The sequence below is a fragment of the Phaethon aethereus genome, assembly GCF_964289735.1.
Source record: "Phaethon aethereus genome assembly, chromosome: 3".
In the NCBI taxonomy this organism is placed as follows: domain Eukaryota; kingdom Metazoa; phylum Chordata; class Aves; order Phaethontiformes; family Phaethontidae; genus Phaethon; species Phaethon aethereus.
In genome coordinates, this window is record NC_138576.1 from 41,317,911 (window position 1) to 41,337,745 (window position 19,835).

The 19,835-nt window shown below is 38.4% G+C and overlaps 1 protein-coding gene across 1 annotated transcript in view; it reads left to right on the forward strand.

Annotated features, from left to right (window-relative positions):
- ZNF292 (zinc finger protein 292) overlaps positions 1 to 16,336 on the forward strand; it is a gene marked incomplete at both ends in the record, with an annotated part of 55,681 nt that extends 39,345 nt beyond the window's left edge. Inside the window, 4 exons of the mRNA XM_081997699.1 lie at positions 2,890 to 3,092; positions 5,964 to 6,100; positions 7,346 to 7,487; positions 9,152 to 16,336. Of these exons, the coding sequence (XP_081853825.1) occupies positions 2,890 to 3,092; positions 5,964 to 6,100; positions 7,346 to 7,487; positions 9,152 to 16,336 (7,667 nt within the window). The remainder of the gene's footprint in view (positions 1 to 2,889; positions 3,093 to 5,963; positions 6,101 to 7,345; positions 7,488 to 9,151) is intronic.
- Between the last annotated feature and the right edge of the window lie 3,499 nt (positions 16,337 to 19,835).

Here is a 19,835-nt window from a genome sequence, read left to right on the forward strand (position 1 = left end):
ATTTTATATGAATTCTGCCATGCCTTGCCCAAAGATAAGTTTGTGAATTTTAGTGAATGGTGGAGCATTGCACAAAAACGACATTTAATAATTCTTCCAAGAATCTTGCTATTGATAAACTATATCATTCTCATTAAATACTTCAGGTTTTGTGCTCATAGAGGTTAACTAACTTGTGCCGAAAAAGCACTTGTGCTGAAAAAGCATTTTTATGAAGTTTTATTTGTCATGGTAAGCTAACAATTTGTCTACAATAACTTTTGAAATAGACATTGCACTATAAAATATGTTTATAAAATGTAAAAAAACCAAACAAACCAGCAAATCTCATCCTAAGACTCTTCCCCACCATAGACTTGCTCCCGCAACCTCAGCACCATTTTTTGTCTCAAAATGTCATACATAGTTCAGTTGCAAAATAATTAAAACTTGTGCTTTGAATGAGCTTTCAAATGTTAACTGTAATGAGTATAATCACTTGGATTAGAATAAAGACTGAAGAGCTAATATGTAGCTTTAACCCTGAGGTCTTCCTATTCCTATATCTTGTTGAGAAGATAACAGAAAATATTCTGATGGTTATGCAAGGTAGGTTGGCTGAAGCAGTAAACACTAAAGGAAGGGGATTACTGAGGACTAGCAGGTAGAACACAGTCTCTAAAATAGTAAATGCAGTAATTATAATAATAAAACACAGTGAAATGTCTTGGGTTACCAGTATAGCTTAAAGTGTAAGGTCTTAACTGTATCTTGTTACAGAAATAAGGTAAAATGTTCCAATGTTATTGCAGGCAGACTAGCTGGGAGTAAGCACTGTGGGTGAAAGGATTACTGGTACCTGGTAGGAGGAAGAGCAAGGTTAAAACTATTAAATTACTGGGTCAGAGTTGTGGGTTGATGAGAGTATGAACTGTTTTATAAGGCATTGGTAATGACAAAGGAATATTTATTCTACTGCTTAAAAGGCAAGTGTCCTCTAATAAACACAAAAATGATTACCATCTACCAATTGTCTGTTAGTGTGCTCTAGTTTTTCTTTGTTCCTACATGAATAAAAATCTGGCCATATTTTCATCGACATGGAGAGAGGAAGAAAGAGCTTGTATTTGACTTGAATATTCTTACACTTCAGTGAGCCATTGCTGATCATTTGTAATAGTGCACAAGGATCCTGAACAAATAACTAACAAGTTGGTTGAAATGATAATTCAACCATAAATCTGGAAATGCATGGAAGATAGCAATGGGGTCTAACAGGCCTGATTTCTGCAAAAGGCAGTATTTTCTGCCCTAAAATTCTGTGCACTAAAATGATAAAAAAGAAAATGGTTGACCTACTTTCAATTACAAGCTGGGCTTTTAGTAATATCCTGTATAAGTAGCTAGAAGAAGGAGAAATCATGAGATAAAATGAAAGACAGTCATGAATCAAAAACTGACTAGGTTGGGAGGAAGAAAAGAATAAAATGAGATGGACTTTTTCCTTTCAGTAAACCTCATATTCAGTATGCTAACACTGCAGATACTAGAGAGGTAATTAATTTTGCAGATGCTGAAATTAATTATTTCATCAAGACCAAACAGGACTTTGAAAGTCAAGAAAATCTAAATTAGGTGAATGGGCAACATGATTCAAGTGAAATTCAAGGCGAGTAAATTAAGAGGAATATAATGAATGTTTCTACCAAGATGTGTCAGAAAGTGAGCACTGCAAATGCCCAGAAAGTTTCAGGAAGAGGGTATGAAAATACTCAAAGGCTGGGAAAAAATCTCATTTAGAAAAGATCAAGATTTTACCCTAACATTGAAAGAATATCATGAATCTGCTGTTCTTCAGGAAAGAATGGAAATGAAAAACAGTAGAAAATTGTGTTATTTTTTTAAAAGATGAGGGAATGTGTCATGAAATTAAGATGTGGGTAATTGAAAACCAAAAAGATTTTTTCATGCAGTATGTAACTAACCTGTGGAAACAGTTGTCTCAGGGAGGCGTTGATGTCAAAAGGATTGCATAAAATTGATTGTCTCTGTGTCTATCTAATTGTAACAAGTATAAATATTTTGGAGGTAGTACTAAACCTCATGCTTCAAAGCTGAAATAATTTTGAAGATCTGGATGAGGCCTGAGATGTATACTTAAGAGTAGGATCATTAACCTATGCTCCCCTTTTTTGTAGGATTCTTACGCCTTCCACTGAAGCACCTGCAGTCGGGTTTTTAGTGTAGACAGTAGAGTTTTAACTCTGGTAGCAGCGTATCTACAGAATATAGTTGAATAAAATACAGCCATTCCTGTGTCTCTGAGTTTTAAACTATACACAGTGGCAAGACAAGCCTCTTTTTTGTAACAAATTTACTTGACTGAAAAACTTCTATAGGAGTTTGACTGCACTCTATGGATGTGTAATACAAGATACTCAACACCAATACAAAGATTTTCAGATGCTTCTACGCTAGTCACATTTATCCTTCCTTAGCAAGGTCTTTAAAAGGCAGCTATTAGCAAAGGCATAGCACAAATGCTTGAAAAAGGATGTGAGAGAAGTTGTTTTGTGTATTTGTCTTACTGTAGAACTATAACTAAATGGTATCTAAATGTTTTAATATTTATATGCTTTCTAAATCTGTTTTGTCTTCAGCTGTTTTGACAAGAAATTAGAATGAGTTAAAACTTGCAGGTAGATGAAAGGTCTCCCATAGAAGGGAATCCTTGTAATAAACAAGTGCAGTTCTCAAAGACACTTTTTCTTGTCTATGCTTCGTATCTTTTGTAACTTTTTTGATTTGTATAAATTTTAGGGGTTAACCATGAATGAGTAATGCTATCTGTTAATTCTGTAGCCTGCTATGAAATGTGTATGTAATATTTTGGCTTGTTTTTCTTTGAAGTGAACGAATTTTTAGTGTTTGAAGGCCCTGTCCTGCTGGATATGCGTATTAAGCACCTAATGAAAACAAAGCAATTAGTGCAAGCTACTGCCCTGGCAAAACTGTGCTCTGACCATCCAGAAATCAGTGCAAAAGGCAATTTCAAGCAAACCTACCTGGTCTGTCTTTGTTCAGGATCACCAAATGAAAAGCTAATGGAAGAAGTAAGTAAAAAATGAACTTTTTTTAGACTTATTTCTTTAACAGTAATAAAGTCACTAATCATAGGCTGTTTTTCTTTCAAAGGGGGTTTTCTTTTAAAATATGATCTAAAATATTTTTGGTATTTTTGCTTTTTCTTTTCATTTAAGTCACTTTTAAACTGACTAGTAATGACCGAATTAAAACACTTGTGCAAGTGTAATACTAGGTCACAAGTAGGCATTTTCTGTCTCCACCGCAACTTGATGTTTGATATTGCTTGAAGTATTTTAAAACTCTGCCTCAGATCCTGTTAGTAAGGTGAAGATAATGGTTTTCCCACTTTTACTATTTTAACTATAGCTTTTTGTGTAGAACCTAGTACATAGAATGGGGCCCTTTAGATACTACTTTTAGGTCAGAGAATAAATGTAACCTGTTTTTAACCCAAATGCCCGGGTGAAATTGAAGGTGAAATCAGCTATTTGACCTGATTTGAAATATAAAATGCTGCTTATTTAAATGCAAAAGTCAAAGAAGAGATGACAACTTTGCTCTTCTGCATTCTTTGAGATGACATCTTCATTTCTCACCCTGCCCCAAAGTTTTATCTGAGCTTTTTTCCTTCTTAAGAGAAAACTTAACTGCAGTTGTCTGTTTTCTTGACTGTCTGCATCTGTCTGCTGTCTTTCTGTCTGTCATCTTGTGTTTGTAATACATATTAAGCATGTTGAAGTTTATCTTAAAGGGAAAAAAACTATGCAGTCGTATATATATATCAACTCTGCAAAACTATGCAGAGTTGGAAAAGTTTCCTACTCACAATCAAGACTAAATTCGAAGATGGCAGCTTCTCACTGTGCATGTTGTGATGCTCAGTAGGATCAGATCGGTCTTACCCTCCTAGCTCTGGCTGCTGTAGGCCCTGCCAGAACAGGCTCAAGAGGAGTTGTGACAGGGCTGTGCAATCCCCGTTTGTTTGATGAAGACTCAATGAAACTTGGAATTTGTGACCCTGCAAATATGTTTGCTTCATTACTCAGCCCCACCGCACTCCCAAAGCAGAATGGGCTTAGTCAGTGAATGAACCATGAATCCCATGGACAAAAGGAATGGGGTAGCCTTGTTTCTTAGGATACCGTAACATACAGAAAAGTTCAAACCAGGCTATCACAGAGAACCTAATTCAGATATTTCCAAACCTTGGATTCCTTGGGTTGCTTAGCTTGCGGCTAACCATTCTTGGAAAGCTCATGTATTACCAAGAGAAGGCAGATACACTATTAACGTGTCAAGATGGACTTCTGAACTGAGAAGGATACCCGTTTTGTAGCGTGAGAACAGTAAGAAAATGGGAAAAAAAAGGTAAACTGTAAAGAAGTACAGTTCACTCTTTAGTGGTATGGAAATTGTTATATCCATTCAGAATAGGCAGAAAAATAGCATTAGGGCTCATTTTCAGCTTAGATTAGTCTAATAGTTTACTATTCTATATTTACTCTATTTACTTCAATAATGTGAAGAATTCAAATCTGTGGCATGTGAAATGCTAGCCTGACAGACTTGATGGCTGGACCTGCACAGACCTTTGCTGGAAGCTGCATCCCACAGGAACTCTGAGAAGCTGGAAAACATTTCAGAAAAAAAAAATCCCATTATTGTAAGCTCAGTTTCCCATATTCTTCCCTAAGCTTTTAACTGATGATCCCTATCTGAGATGGGGCACTGAGAAAAGCAGACCTTCAGTCTAAATTGGTATTACAGTTATGTTAATCCATCCTTTCTGAGGTCTTGAGGAATGCAGTTTTCTTTAGAAGATTGCTTTGAGGTTATTAAACCTCAAATAACGTTTCATGAAGGGTTATTAGTATATTTACAAAGTGTCAATTTAGAGGAAAAATGAGTTGCTGTACTCTTCAAAATTGTAATTTGATTGCTGGACCAATAGCTGGATACTATGGTGCCCAACCAAGCTGTGCTGCCACCTTATCCAAAGTACCAGACTGGCTGGGTATTTGGGTTGGCACTTCTATTTCTTGCTTTGGCTGGTCTTGTGATTTCTCAAGAGAGACTTCCAAGAGTGCCATTGCAATGGTCAAGTTATTCTTCAACTGCCAATGTCAAAGAATAAATACCAGCATGTCCTGCCAGATGCACTAATTTGTGTAATCAAACCAGTCTGCTAAGAGTAAAATTAGTAGTTGTTAAAACAAGTGCACTGATTCAGTACTGATACAACTGTCTAGTACTACCGGGTGACTGTGGTTTTTCCTGTTTTGCTACAAAACTAAGTGCTTCCACCGTTGCTTGAACAAGTAAGTTACATTGCAGAGACTGTAATTTTCTTCTAGAAAAGCATTCAGTTGACCTGTTTCTTACTGTACAGTTTCCCTTTCCTTTTTTCCTCTTTGATTTTATAAAATACTGGAACATTCATGTTAAACTTCAGATTCATTAATTGCCCAGCTATTGTATTACAACAGTAATAACATCAGTGACTAGTAAATTGAGTTAGAATTTCAGGTAATAAGCTTTTTTAGGCTGCAATTTAAAGTTCTAAATCTGCTTATTACAATTCTCATATGTATGTAATATATATGGATAATTAAAGTACTTTGAAATTTTTAGGTGACTGGGACAGTAGATACAATTAAGTCTTCTGTCTGAGAAATAAGTCTGTGTTCACTTTAATAAAACAGTTTTTCTGGTCGCATAATCAGTTTTGACACTGTCTAGAAACGCACTGATTTTCTTTCAAACTTATCTCTCTCTGATAGAGTTAAATATTCACTAAGTTCTAAATTACTGTCTTTTTGCAAAGGATCAGATTACTGTACGTCTGAAAATGAAACCATTTTCTTAGTCTTGGTCCTGTTTTCTTTCCTCCCTTTTAGATTGCAGAAGTAGATTGCAAAGATGCTCTAGAAATGATTTGTAACCTAGAATCCGATGGAGATGAAAAAAGTGCTCTAATTTTATGTGCAGCATTTTTGTCTCGCCAGCTGCAGCAAGGAGAGATGTACTGTGCCTGGTGAGTTTAAATATTGTTTTCTGTCTAGTGGAACAAAATTTAGTTTTGGGAAGATAGAGCTGATACATAAGCCATAAGTTAACTTTCTTTAGCTGATAAAATCTATGAGCTAAATAGGGAGGAGATGAGGCTTTTGGAAAGCTAAAAAAGAAAAGAAAGAAAAAAAAAAAAAGTATTTCACAAGGTTAGTTTCCATTATGGGAATTTGAAGGTTGCATATATGATGAGTCATTTACAAATGCCAGTAGCTGGTTATTAATTTTTCTTGAAAATAGTCTTACCTGTAGAAATAAGGAATTTAGTATCTGCAGGCAGCTAGTCAGAATCATGTCAACATTTAATGCATAAGTGCTGTTCCCATCTATCCTTATTTCATAACACAGTATTTCTTCCTGTAACAGACTTCTATAAAAGAAGGAGCTCTTTACTACTATAACCAAAATAGTAGGCTAGATGAAGAGACTTACTGTTTAGGGCTTGCTTTCTTTAATGTGGGAACAAATAGCTGGTCTTTCTTGGCAGATATTTGAGCTGTTAGGGTCTGAATTTCCAACTGCTAACAGTTTGGTTGTACTTCCAAACCTGTACGATTCCTGAAGGATTTGCTTTGTTTGTGCACCTCCTTTGTATGTGCAGCAGCAGGAGAACATCTGTTAGTGCAAGATTTTGCTTTAACAGATTCTGCTAATGCCTGGGGGGTTACACCATTCCACAAGGTACTAAATACTTTGCACCTAAGGAGGAATGAACTAGTGAGTTAATGTAGGTACAGTAATACTGTTTGGCTTTGGGGGCTATTTTCTCACTAAATCACAGATTCAGGTCTTAAAGCAGAGCAGCTCAAGAAAAATATATCTACCACAGAGAAAAGCCATCCTCCTATAGCTGTTAGTAATTGCTAAGAATTCAGAAGTGTAAAATTCCAGGCTGTGAAGAGTAAACTATTTTGCAAGACTTTTTTAAAGACCACATCATGAGTCTGTAAATTATGTAGCGTAAGTTGTGATAATACTGGTTTTATTCTGATATGTCCTTCTGGAATTGAGTCATTGTAATAATTTTGAAAATCAGATACTAATAATGTGGGTATATTAATAAAAGCTTTTCTCTGTAAGATAAGGTGTGAATAAACTCAGATATTTTCCTTTCCCAAAGACAAAATAGAAACTGTTCTCAACCTTGCATTTCTTGTGATCAGATTAGTGGTTGCATTGCTAGCCCTGAAATATTGTTCTCTTGTTCTAGGGAACTGACTCTGTTCTGGAGTAAACTGCAGCAAAGGGTAGAGCCTTCTATTCAAGTGTATCTAGAGAGATGTCGACAACTTTCTGTGTTAACTAAGACTGTTTATCACATTTTCTTCCTGATTAAAGTAATTAATTCAGAGGTAAGGATACTCCTGAAAGAATATTTTTGGCACTTTTAATGGAACTGTAATCAGGAAAAGTTATGAAAACTGCTTGGACATCCTGTCTCTTTGTTTAGCATCAGCTTTGGGGCAATCCTAATTGGTTTTAGGAAAGGCCATAGCAACTTCCTTCTGCAGGTAAACTGTAACATTTTGAGTCATTACAACTTCTTTGTTCCTTTGGAAAAAAAAATGGGGGATAAACAGAAGAGCTGGATGCCACAACTGAAATGAAGGAAAAACTAAAGGTGAGGTTATAGCCTTCTGCTTTTGTCCATGTCCTCTAAATAAGGTATTTTTTGTTAGCAGGTCCTAACATTCCTCTTCATTATTTTCCATATTTCAGGTATTACAGAAAATGTAGAGGAAAAACTTAGGAGGAAAGGAAATGAAGGCTATATATTAATATATAAGAAAATTACAGAAGTTAAAAACACAATACAAAAAAAACCCTTTTGAATTGACACTAAGAATGCAGTTTGTTTTGATAAATTAAATACTTGCCTTTTGTGGACTTAGACCCAGTATTGTACTAAAAACTCTGTTGATCTATCTCAGCTAACCTTGTAATCTAATTTTCCTAGCTTCCTCTCATTAGTAGTTGCACTACTTGATGTTTATAGCCAAATTGAGCTGTTCTGAAAGCTTTGAGTTGGGGTATTTCTGTAATTTGGTGTATTAATTCTAAGAATAAAAATTCCTTTTTTCCTTTTGCAGTGTTCTGGTATAGCTAATCATGGCCTTGTAATCTTAAAGATTATTTTTTCCAAAGTTCTGAACTGAATTGGAGTTAAAGAGGGGGAGAAAAATCACTTTCACAGAGTCTTGTGATATTAAGAGTTCTGTCTGCTCCATGCCATACTGATTTTTCTCTAGTGAGCTGTGGATCATTTCACTGATGGCAAAAATTGGAGACCATGTGGGTAGTAGACTTATGCATTCATAAATTTGCTGGATTTTATTCTCATGTATACCACAGCCTTTCTGTGCATCCTTGGCACCATAAAGTGACTGAGGGTATACATGAGAAAAGACCTTTGGAACACTTAAATGATGGAACATTTAACTATACTTACTACTTTCAGTTGGAATGAAGCCATGTGTTCAGTTGAGGTCAGTTGTTTATGAAGTGTCATAATCTTTAAAAATAAACCTTTATACCGTAAGTGATTACCAAATTACAGATATTTTCAAGATACGTGCTTCTCTTACTTTAGCTGTAGCACTTCTTACCTTTTGAATTCTACCCAGGGTTAACTTAATGCTCCATAGAAGCACATCTCAAATAACCGTGACACAACTGTCAGGCTTTATTTCATGGAAAAGGCTCAATATTGCTCCAGTATAAACTGAACACCTCTAACATACAGTCCTAAAGTCCTCAAACTACACAGAATGTACAATTAATTTTTGATTTAGTTGTATATAAATTTTCACTTTTTTTTAGTAGCATGAAGAAAATTACGCAACTTAAGGAATAGCATCTAAAGACAAACCATGACATTTCTTAAAGTAAGAAGTATTATTATAAACTGCAGGTGCATTTTTTTCTGACACTTAGGGTTGCATAATGATATCTTTTATTTACAAATACAGCAATTGTTATGATGAGCTGACTTACTAAAATTAGTCTTTCTTTACAGATTGATGGTGCTGGACTTGCAACCTGCATTGAACTGTGTGTGAAAGCATTGCGCTTGGAATCCAGTGAAAATACAGATGTCAAGATATCTATTTGCAAGACTATCTCCTGCTTGCTTCCAGATGATTTGGAGGTTAAACGTGCTTGTCAGCTGAGTGAATTTCTTCTCGAACCCACTGTGGATGCATATTATGCTGTTGAAATGCTATATAATCAGCCTGACCAGAAGTATGATGAAGAGAATCTTCCAATACCAAATTCTTTGCGCTGTGAGCTCTTACTTGTACTGAAAACTCAGTGGCCTTTTGATCCAGAATTCTGGGACTGGAAAACTCTCAAGCGTCAGTGTCTGGCACTGATGGGAGAGGAGGCATCCATCGTGTCATCAATAGACGAACTAAACGATAGTGAAGTTTATGAGAAGGTGGAGGATGGCCAAGAAGAGACTAAAGAAACTTCTGTGAATGGGCTTGCTGGCACTTTTGATGAAGCTACAAGCCTTCTTAAGGGTATCAGAGATGAAAAGCAGAAAAAGAGAGAAATTAAAAAACTCAGAGAGAGGGGGTTCATATCAGCTAGATTTAGGAACTGGCAAGCTTATATGCAGTATTGTGTGTTATGTGACAAAGAATTCCTAGGTCATAGAATAGTTAGGCATGCACAAAAACATTATAAAGATGGAATTTACAGTTGCCCTATTTGTGCCCAGAATTTTAATTCTAAAGAAAACTTTGTTCCCCATGTAACTTTGCATGTTAAAAAATCCAGCAAAGAGAGATTGGCTGCTATGAAACCGCTGAGAAGACTGGGAAGACCTCCTAAAATAGCAACTGCCAACGAGAATCAGAAAACTGATTCTGTATCCAAACAGGAGCAGCGACCCATTAAGAAGAACAGTCTCTATTCAACAGACTTCATTGTGTTTAATGATAACGATGGCTCAGATGATGAGAACGATGACAAAGATAAACCTTACATACCAGAGATAGTGCCAGTTCAAAAGCCACTACCTGTTAATGAATTCACCTGCCCTGTGACATTTTGTAAAAAAGGCTTTAAGTATTTTAAAAATCTAATAGCACACGCAAAGGGGCATAAAGATAATGAAGAAGCTAAACGTTTTCTTGAAATGCAAAGCAAAAAAGTGATTTGCCAGTACTGTAGACGACATTTCGTAAGTGTTACTCACCTGAATGATCATTTACAAATGCACTGTGGCAGCAAGCCTTATATCTGCATACAGATGAAATGTAAGGCTGGTTTTAACAGTTATGCTGAGCTGCTAACACATAGGAAAGAGCATCAAGTCTTCAGAGCAAAGTGTATGTTTCCTAAATGTGGCAGAGTGTTTTCCGAAGCCTATTTACTCTATGATCACGAAGCACAACACTATAATACCTATACCTGCAAAGTCACAGGCTGCGGAAAGGTATACCGTTCTCAGAACGAACTGGAAAAGCATGTTGAGGATCACAACAAGCAGCCTGAAGGAGTGCAACAGCCTGAAAGCCAGATTAATCAGCCTGATCTTAGTCAACCTTCTAAAGCTAATGAAAATACCGATGGAGTTGCTGTTAAAGAGGAGTTGACATCTCCTCCAGCTGACAATCAGAGTAGTTTTACTGAAGGAGAAAACATCATCTGGAATCAAATCAAAGCAGAACCAGTAGGGAATGAAAGTGTAAACACATCAGCAAGTATACTGCGGCAGAGCGATTCCTTGCCTAATGCTGGTTCAGAGCAATCTCCTACAGGTTCAGTGAAGACAGAAGTGGCAATTCCAGCAAGCAGTGTTCAGGTGCCTGCTGTTAACCAGAAGATCCGAGATAACTTTGTAAAAAGAGGTAAATTGGTTGCTACTGCTGGTAAAGTAGAGACCACTAAACCTGGAGCCCAGCAGTTGTGCTCATCGGTTGACTCTTGTCTTCCAGTTTTCCAAGAGAGAAAGGAAGAAGACTGTCTCAGTCAGACTCAGAATATTCAGAATATTTCTGTGACCTCAGACACACTAAAACCAGAAGCCCTTGAATCAAAAAGCTTAGAAAGACAAGTGAGCATTGTAAATCCATTCAGCGTCCAGAATCAGGCAGGGTATCGAAACAGTGTACCTATTTCCAAACTTGAAATTGAAGACAGTATTAAGGCTGCAGCTAATCTATATAACCTGCCTTTAAAAACTTTAGAAAGTATTACGTTTATTCCTTCGCAGCCTAACATAAATAGCTCTTTAGTTCCAGCTGTGTCACCAGCAGCCCCAGTTCAGAAATTTAATTGTCAGGTTGAAGGGTGTACTCGAACGTACAACTCATCACAGAGCATTGGCAAACATATGAAGGCAGCACACCCTGACCAATATGCGGCTTTTAAAATGCAGCGTAAAAATAAGAAACCACGAAAATCCAGCAATGTGCAAAACATGCCGAACGATGGGAAGATTGTGTATCTTATGCCACCACAAGTGGGCCATCCCAGTGGTGCTGCTTTTACTGCACAGAGCAAACCTAATTTGAATCCAACTTGTTCCAGTCAAGTGCAACATGTCTCAAGTACACTTTTCCCAACCCACCTAGAAAATTTGGCCAGTCCTATGTTGCCTATAGTGGAAAGCGCCATAAATCCAAGTTTGTCTACTCGTATTAAAAGTGAGCCTGAGAGTGTTTTATGTTCACAAATGGAAAATCTGTCAGGTGCAACCTTACCTTCCCAATTGGATGATCTGGCAAAAACAGTTATGCCTCTGAATATTGACGGTGGTTCTGATCCTTTTCTTCCTTTGCCTGCAGAAAATGGTCCAATGTCTCTCTTTCCTTCTTCAGCAGAGAATCCTCCAAATTCAATCTTCTCACAGCTGGAAAATAACGCAAATAACTTTTCATCGCAACTAGAAGGAAACACTAGTTCTGCTTTCCCAAAAGAGGAAACTGTTGATCAAATATTTCCCTCACGATTGAGTAATGAAAATAACTTCAATGAAACTAGTTCTCAACATCCAGCTTCAGAAAAGGTGAAAAAAGATCGTGGCCGGGGCCCAAATGGGAAAGAAAGGAAGCCAAAACATAATAAGCGGGCCAAGTGGCCAGCAATAATTAGGGATGGCAAATTTATCTGTAGCAGGTGTTTCAGAGTTTTCACTAATCCTAGATCACTCGGTGGTCACTTATCTAAGAGGTCTTACTGTAAGCCTCTTGAAGGATCAGAAATTTCTCCAGAAGCTCTGCAGGCTAATGGACAGTCTTTGCTTGCCAGTATGATTCTTTCCTCAAATTCATTGAACTTGCAGCAACCCCAGGAGTCTGCCTTCAATCCAGAGACGTGTTTTAAAGATCCGTCGTTCCTCCAGTTACTTGCAGCTGAAAATCGTTCCACAGCCTTACTGCAGACTATGTTTCCACGGGCCAATGTGACTAACTTTAATACCGGTGGGAATGAGGAAGGAAATCAAATTATAAAACAAGCCTTGGAAACTGCAGGCATCCCGAGTACATTTGATAAGACAGAAGTACTTCCACATGTAGTTACAACAAGTTGCATCACTGGTACGACTCAGATAAATGCAGCTGCTCTCCCCAACTCAACTGCGTCCCCTCTGTTGCAGACAGTCTGTAACCCCAGTACCCTGCTAACAGACCAAAACAGGACCCTCAATGCCAAAATTCATCCAATAAATGAATGCAAGAGTTTGCCTGTTTTTGCAACAGAGGACTTAATGCTAAAGACTGTTGAAAATGGCTTATGTCCTAGCTCGTTTTCTAATACTGTTGCAGCAGCGCAAAACTTTGCAGGGAACAGTTCACGAGTTTCAGTTATAAGTAGTCCCAAGAATTCAGGATCAAGCAACTTGAATAAGAAGGGAACCAGTGCTTCAAAGAGGAAGAGAAAAGCAACTACGCCCTTGCTTGCGCCCAATACATCACAGAAGATAGCATTAAATAATACAACAACGATGGGACTTCTAACCAAAAGCACTGAAGGAAATGTGGAAATACAGGGAGAAAGTTTTCAGTCCAACTTGCTGGCAAATTGTGGCTCTCAAGCGGTGGTGGAAAATCTCACGCAGAAACTCAATAACGTTGACAATCAGTTACTCATGGCCAGTATCAAAGAGAACTTCAAAACAAATCTTGAAGCTCATACAACATTACCCCCTTTAACAGTAAAAACTGAAAATGGGGATTCCCAGATGATGGCTGTAAATTCTTGTGTGCAAGGAAATTCAGAGGAACATATTTCAGAAGACAATGTTATGCAGAACTTTGAAAAAACCCTGGAGATAATTAAAACTGCTATGAATTCACAGATACTTGAGGTGAAAACTGAAATTGAGGATACTGTTGCTGCTTCAGGACAGAACTCACAAGTCAATAATGCACAAGCTTCTTCAGGAAATTCTGCACAGAGTGTAAAACTACCCACTCCCGCACAGTTTGCCGTGCACATGGGGAATGTCACCGCTGCAAAGAGTAGCTCTGCTCAGTCTGAGACGTCTCAAAAGGATGATACTCAAATGTTGGAAATTTTGGAGCGCTTGCAAAAATTGAAACTAGAAAATGATTCACCCATTCAGGTCTCCGAGACTGTTTCCCAGTGTCCTCCAGCAGATAAGCTAGCACCAGCAGTTCCTGTTGTATCAACTGAAAATAAAACCCTCGTCCAGATATCTTCAGAGGCAAGTAACATTCAGTTTAGTGATAAAGTTAATAAGCCTTTTGTATGTCAGGATCCAGGCTGCAACTATAGTGCTATGACAAAAGACGCATTATTTAAACACTATGGCAAAGTTCATCAGTACACTGCAGAAATGATACTAGAAATTAAGAAACATCAACTGAAGTATGCCCCGTTCAAATGTGTTGTAGCTACCTGTCCAAAAACATTCACAAGAAACTCTAATCTCCGAGCACACTGTCAGCTTGTACATCATTTCACGACAGAGGAGATGGTAAAATTAAAAATTAAAAGGCCTTACGGCAGAAGGTCTCAAAATGAAACTGTAAACACAGCCCCGCAACCTGTTGAAATAAAAACTTTGCAGACACTAATAATAGAAAACAAAACTGCAGCTCCATTGGTGAAAGAAGCTCAGATAAAGGAAGTTGTAGAGCCTGTAAAAGTCTTGGAAAAACTACCAGAAAATAATATCCCTGAAAGACTGGAAAAACCTCCCCAAGTCATGTCTGTTCCACCAGAGCAGCATAATGCAGCCTCTTTTGGTAGTACACAGGCACAACCCAAAGTGCGCAAGGTGAGGAGGTACAGGAAGGAAAAAGAAGAGAGAAAACGTAGGAAGCCCGTAACAAAATCCCTGGAGTTTCCCACTAGATACAGCCCTTATAGACCATACCGGTGTGTCCATCAGGGCTGCTTCGCAGCATTTACGATACAACAAAACCTAATCCTTCATTATCAAGCTGTGCACAAATCAGACCTTCCTGCCTTCGCTGCCGAAGTGGAGGAGGAGAATGAGCCAGGCAAAGAGGAACGCGATGAGGTAGAAACCAAACCCGCTGTCAGAGAGTTCAGGTGTGAGGTGAGTGACTGCTCTCGCATCTTCCAGGAAGTTACCAGCTTGATACAGCATTATATGAAGCTTCATGACATGACCCCAGAGCAAATTGGAAACATGAAATCAGCTTCAGAGGCGGGAAGGTTTTCTTGTGATCAGTCTCAATGTAAGTCTTCATTTACAGCGTATCTTAACTACATTGTACATCTTGAGGCAGATCACGGTATTAAGATAAGGCCAAACAAAGTAGAAGATGGTGGCGTATTCAAGTGTGACTGTGAAGGCTGTGACCGTATTTATGCTACTAGGTCTAACCTCTTGAGGCATATTTTTAACAAACATAATGACAAGCATAAAGATCATCTAATAAGACCCAGGAGACTGACACCAGGTCAGGAAAACATTTCAAGCAAAGCAAATCAGGAGAAACCATTGAAGTCCAAACAGAGAGGACTAAAAAACAGATCAGGAAAAGAAGGTAACAGGCTCTCAGTGAAAACAAAACGAAAGAAAAACGTGAACATGGAAGACAAAAACTCAAAGGGAGTGCAAGTTCAAGAAAATAAGGCTTATTCACTGAAACGTGGCAAGCACGTGTATTCAATAAAGGCTAGAAATGATGCCTTATCGGAATGTACAAGCAGGTTCATAACTCAGTATCCATGTATGATAAAGGGCTGTTCGTCTGTAGTTACAAGCGAAAGTAACATAATAAGGCATTATAAATGTCACAAGCTGTCCAAAGCATTTACTTCCCAACACAGAAACCTTCTTATTGTATCTAAAAAGCACTCTGTCTCACAAGTAAAGGAAGCCTCTTGTGAGCAAGAGGAGACTGATAAAAAAAGTGATGCGAAAGAACCTGAACCAAGTTTGATAGCGAGCAATAATGATTCAAGCACATCTACGTTACCGCAAAAGGAAACTGAAAAAGATGAGAAGGACGAAGTGGATGAACTGACAGAACTATTCATTACTAAACTGATTAACGAGGATTGTTCAAGTGCTGAAAATCAAGCAAAAATCTCTTCCAGTGTAAATAGTGACTTGCAGGAGACCAGCTCCTGCCCCTCAGAAAAGCAAAAATCAAACAACCTAAAAAGAGCAAACAAAGAAAAAAATGTATCCCAGAATAAGAGGAGGAGAGCTGAAAAAACTGAGGAAGTACTGCCCATTGATGTGAGTAGCGTGCCCAGGGAGGAAGAGACGGCTGTTGCTATTCAAACGGCCGAAGAGCAACCTGCAGCTTTTGACTGGAGCTCCTTTAAGCCAATGGGTTTTGAAGTATCTTTCCTCAAGTTTCTTGAAGAGTCTGCTGTGAAGCAAAAGAAAAACACTGAAAGAGACTACCATAGCAGCGGAACCAAAAAAGGATCCCATTCAACCTCACGAAAATCTAATGAGAAGACCTCCGTAGCAAGTAATAATGTCACTTGGTCGTGTTCTGAAACTGAAACCTTTGTACCGTTTGCCAACCCATCACGGCTTCCGTGTGGTGATAATGTAAAGATAGTTTTAGGCAAGACTTTTAAAGACTGCGCTGAGCGTGTGTTGAAGCAGCTCCAGGAAATGAAACCTATCGTCAGTTTGAGAAAGCTCGAAGGACGTTGGGAGGATAATCCAGAGGTGACAGCTGCAAAAGTAATTGTTTTGGGTACCGAGGAAGGAGAGTCAAAATATTGAAAACCTAATGTGTTTAACCATGACCTGTAATAAAATGTATTTTGAATAGGAAGCCATCAAGCATGCTAGTAACTGTGGAGCTCTTTTATTTTGAAGTGATTTAATCTAGCAAAAAACATGACATGAGTCATGTAAATTTCTTATTTGTTTTTATCCCTATGGGACTTGAAGAACAGAGTAATTGCTTCAGTTTTGTAAATACTTGATCAAAACCTCAACTTTCTATCAGATTGTCCTTTCCATGAACTAAATCTTTGTGAGTTGTCTGTGATTGGTATCTTTCACCAGGTCACTGCTCATGTATAACAGTACTCTTTATTTGTAGATACATTTTTTTTTGTATATATTTATTATTGTAAATCATTTGCTGCCACCAGCAGTCTGTAAGTCTAAACTATTAAATGACACATTTATATTCGGAATTTTAATTTGTAACTAAGTGAGCAAGTTTTTAAAACTGTCCTTTAATCATTTTAAATTAAGAACTTTTGAACTAAAACTAGCTAAGTCTGCCATATCCAGTTTATTTTGCGTAAAGCATTTATTTACAGGAGAGGAGCTGGATAAGATCACATTTCATAGGTTAAACGTACTGACATGCTCTCATTTTTGTAAATTTTAACATCCAGTATCTATGGATGATATTCATATGTAGTTAACTCATAAATATAATAGTTTTCTTATAGCTACATTTTTCATTGCTTTTAATTGGATACAAAGCATTTATGATTCCATAATAAAAATGGAAATGTGAATAAAAATAGTTTGCTACATTGGAGATTTAAAACAATATTTGGTATTAAAGAATCCGTTGTGAATGTGATAGAAAATTAGTAGTGTGGAGCAGTGTATATATTTGAGGTGGTGATTTGTGAAGTAGCCCAGTATTGCCTTAAATAAAATCACATTTCATTTCTTGTTTTATACATGTGATCTTATAAAGGTTATTTTTGTTTCTGTAACTTAGATTGGTGTATAGTTTAATTTTTGTTAAAAAAAAACAAAACAAAAAACTTCAGAAACCGTTTTTGTAAATAGTGGGTTTATAAAACAGATGGTTTATTTTGATAATACCAATTTGGTATCTATCTATAAAATACGTGAGTCCTTATGCCATACCATTAAAAACTGAATAAACAAGGCACTTTCTGAAAGGGAAGTGAGATTGTGATCTTACAGATAAACTCGGTGGTTGTGCTCTATTGATGGCATAGGCTCCCTCCGTGCTCTTCTGCCTCTTGCCGACTGCACCTGGCGGCACTCTCGCCACCTCTCTCTCTTCCACACTGGAACAAGCCTCAGAAGCGGGGCCGCTCGTAGCGCCCAGGATTGGAGCAATTTCTCTGTATGCTGCTAACCGAAACGACAGGTATCCAGTTTGTTGAGTAACCGCAGGCGTGAACGTGTTGATGGGAGCTGTCTGTACCCAGGAGTCATCGATGTTGGTTTTCACGCGTGATTATGCTTAACTCAGATGGGACAAGCCAGCTGGATTGTGTGGTACCAAAAATTTTTCTTGGATTATTCTCATTACTGGATACGACCTACCTTCAGTAATATAAAATAGTCTTTATCTTGGGAGAGATTGGCTTGATTTTTTTTCTATAAACTTGTCTTGCCATGTAAAGCTTTGCATTAAATGCTACACTTGATTGCTCTTAAGCTATTCAGCTGGAATCTTTGACAGTTTACTTGAATATCAATGCAGAGGGCACCTCCCTACAGCCAAATGAAGGCACTTGTTGTGAGAGCGAGGATTATGTATGAAAAAGCGGAAAGGCAACAGCATTTCAGCTTGGGCGTAGCCCCTGGTTTGCCATCTGGTGCTAAATTGCATGTCTTCTCAGAAAGCCTGCACTTCCATTTGAATGGAGCCTGTTTGCTCCTCTTGCTTTCGATCCCTCATGAGTGACTAAACTGATAATTCTGCCAAGTCAGTAAATCACAGGTGTGGTCTGAGAATGATAAAACCAAAACAAATCCTCGTGTTTTAACTCTAGGAGAGATCACTGTAATTGTTATAAGCGCATGATGCCATTTTCTACCTACCAGAGGCGGCGCGGTCTCCCTGGATGGAGTTGCTGTTGGATGCCAGCCGCGGCGGTTGTAGAGGGGATCTTCTGCAGGGCAGAAGAGAGAAGAGGGCAGAGAACCTCCTCTGGAGAGGATCCACAACGCTCACCTGAAATCCCTTGTTTTCACATGTACCTAACCACTGCAGTCACTGTCGACAGACCTCACAACTGTTAATTTTTTAGAAGAATTTGGTATTGTGTGAGTTAAATAGTTTCAACATTGACAGTCCTGATGATAGATACCGCATCATTTGCAGTTTTTAGACTGAGAATAGCATGCAACTATTTAGCTACACAGTGCTATACTAGAATGCTACTTAAAACCAAAACAAGGAAAAAAAAATTCCAATGTCATAAATATCCAGGAAATAATTTCTGGTTTGGATCTGAATGTAGAGTCTGGATTTCTGAGAATGAAATTTTTAATATTGTCTTATTCTTATCCCAAATGATCAAATTAAAGTGGGTGCTGTGCCAGTATGGTCAGTGCCCTCCATGGCACTCTCCCTTGTAGGTGAGTACTGACAGCCTGTCCAGCAGGTAAGCTAGTACGCTATTTTTTCTCCTTTTTTGAAAAAAAAGTATTTTAAACTTGAAGCAGGAGACATAAGGCAAGGTCTGATTTAAGATGTCATGAGCTGCAGAGGGCACTGTAGTTTGGTAAAGCCACCTGCAAAAGTTCCTGAGGAAATAAATTCTGTATTTGCATTTAGATACGTTACCTTGAGTGATGTGTAAAACCCCTCCTGCAGCATGCCTGACCTGACGGCTCTTCCGGAGCACGGAGCCCTACCTCTGCCCTCGGGGCTGCCAGGCCAGATGGGGCTCCAGGGTGGCTGAGCCCACCCCAGCCTGTGGGGTGCCCCGACAGCCATGGGTGCTGCCAGCCCGTGCCCCGCCGGCCAGTCCCTCTCTGGCTTCTCCTCTCTCTCCTTCTCCTTCCTCCGTGTCTCTGTCTTCCAGACGTGTCACCTGTGAACTCTGGTGCATTTGATCAAAGACGCTTTCTGTTACGCCCCTTGTCGCCGTCAGGAATGTGCTGACTGAACAGCAGCAGTTGTTGCTGACGGGGAAGCAACGAAATTGAGGAGTCTGGATGCAGAGTACAGACTGGTTTGTGATTGAAGGGCATCTTTAAATGAAAGACATCAGCCTCTCTTGTGGTTAACTACGTTTATAACAACATCGTCACAGTGTCTGAGCCCTAATTCAGTGTATATAAGAGTAGTGGGTTTGTCCTCACGTGTTTTGGGGTGGTCGTTCTTCAGCAGGATGGAGGCACTGTTGGTCCTAGAGTGTTCTGGCATGTCCTGTCTGCAGCTGTTGGATAGCAACAGAGCAATGCTTTAAAAATGAATGTTTTTTTCACTGAAAACAGTTGTTGGCTCAAATGAGGAAAAGTAGTTGGCTATATTCTTGCAATT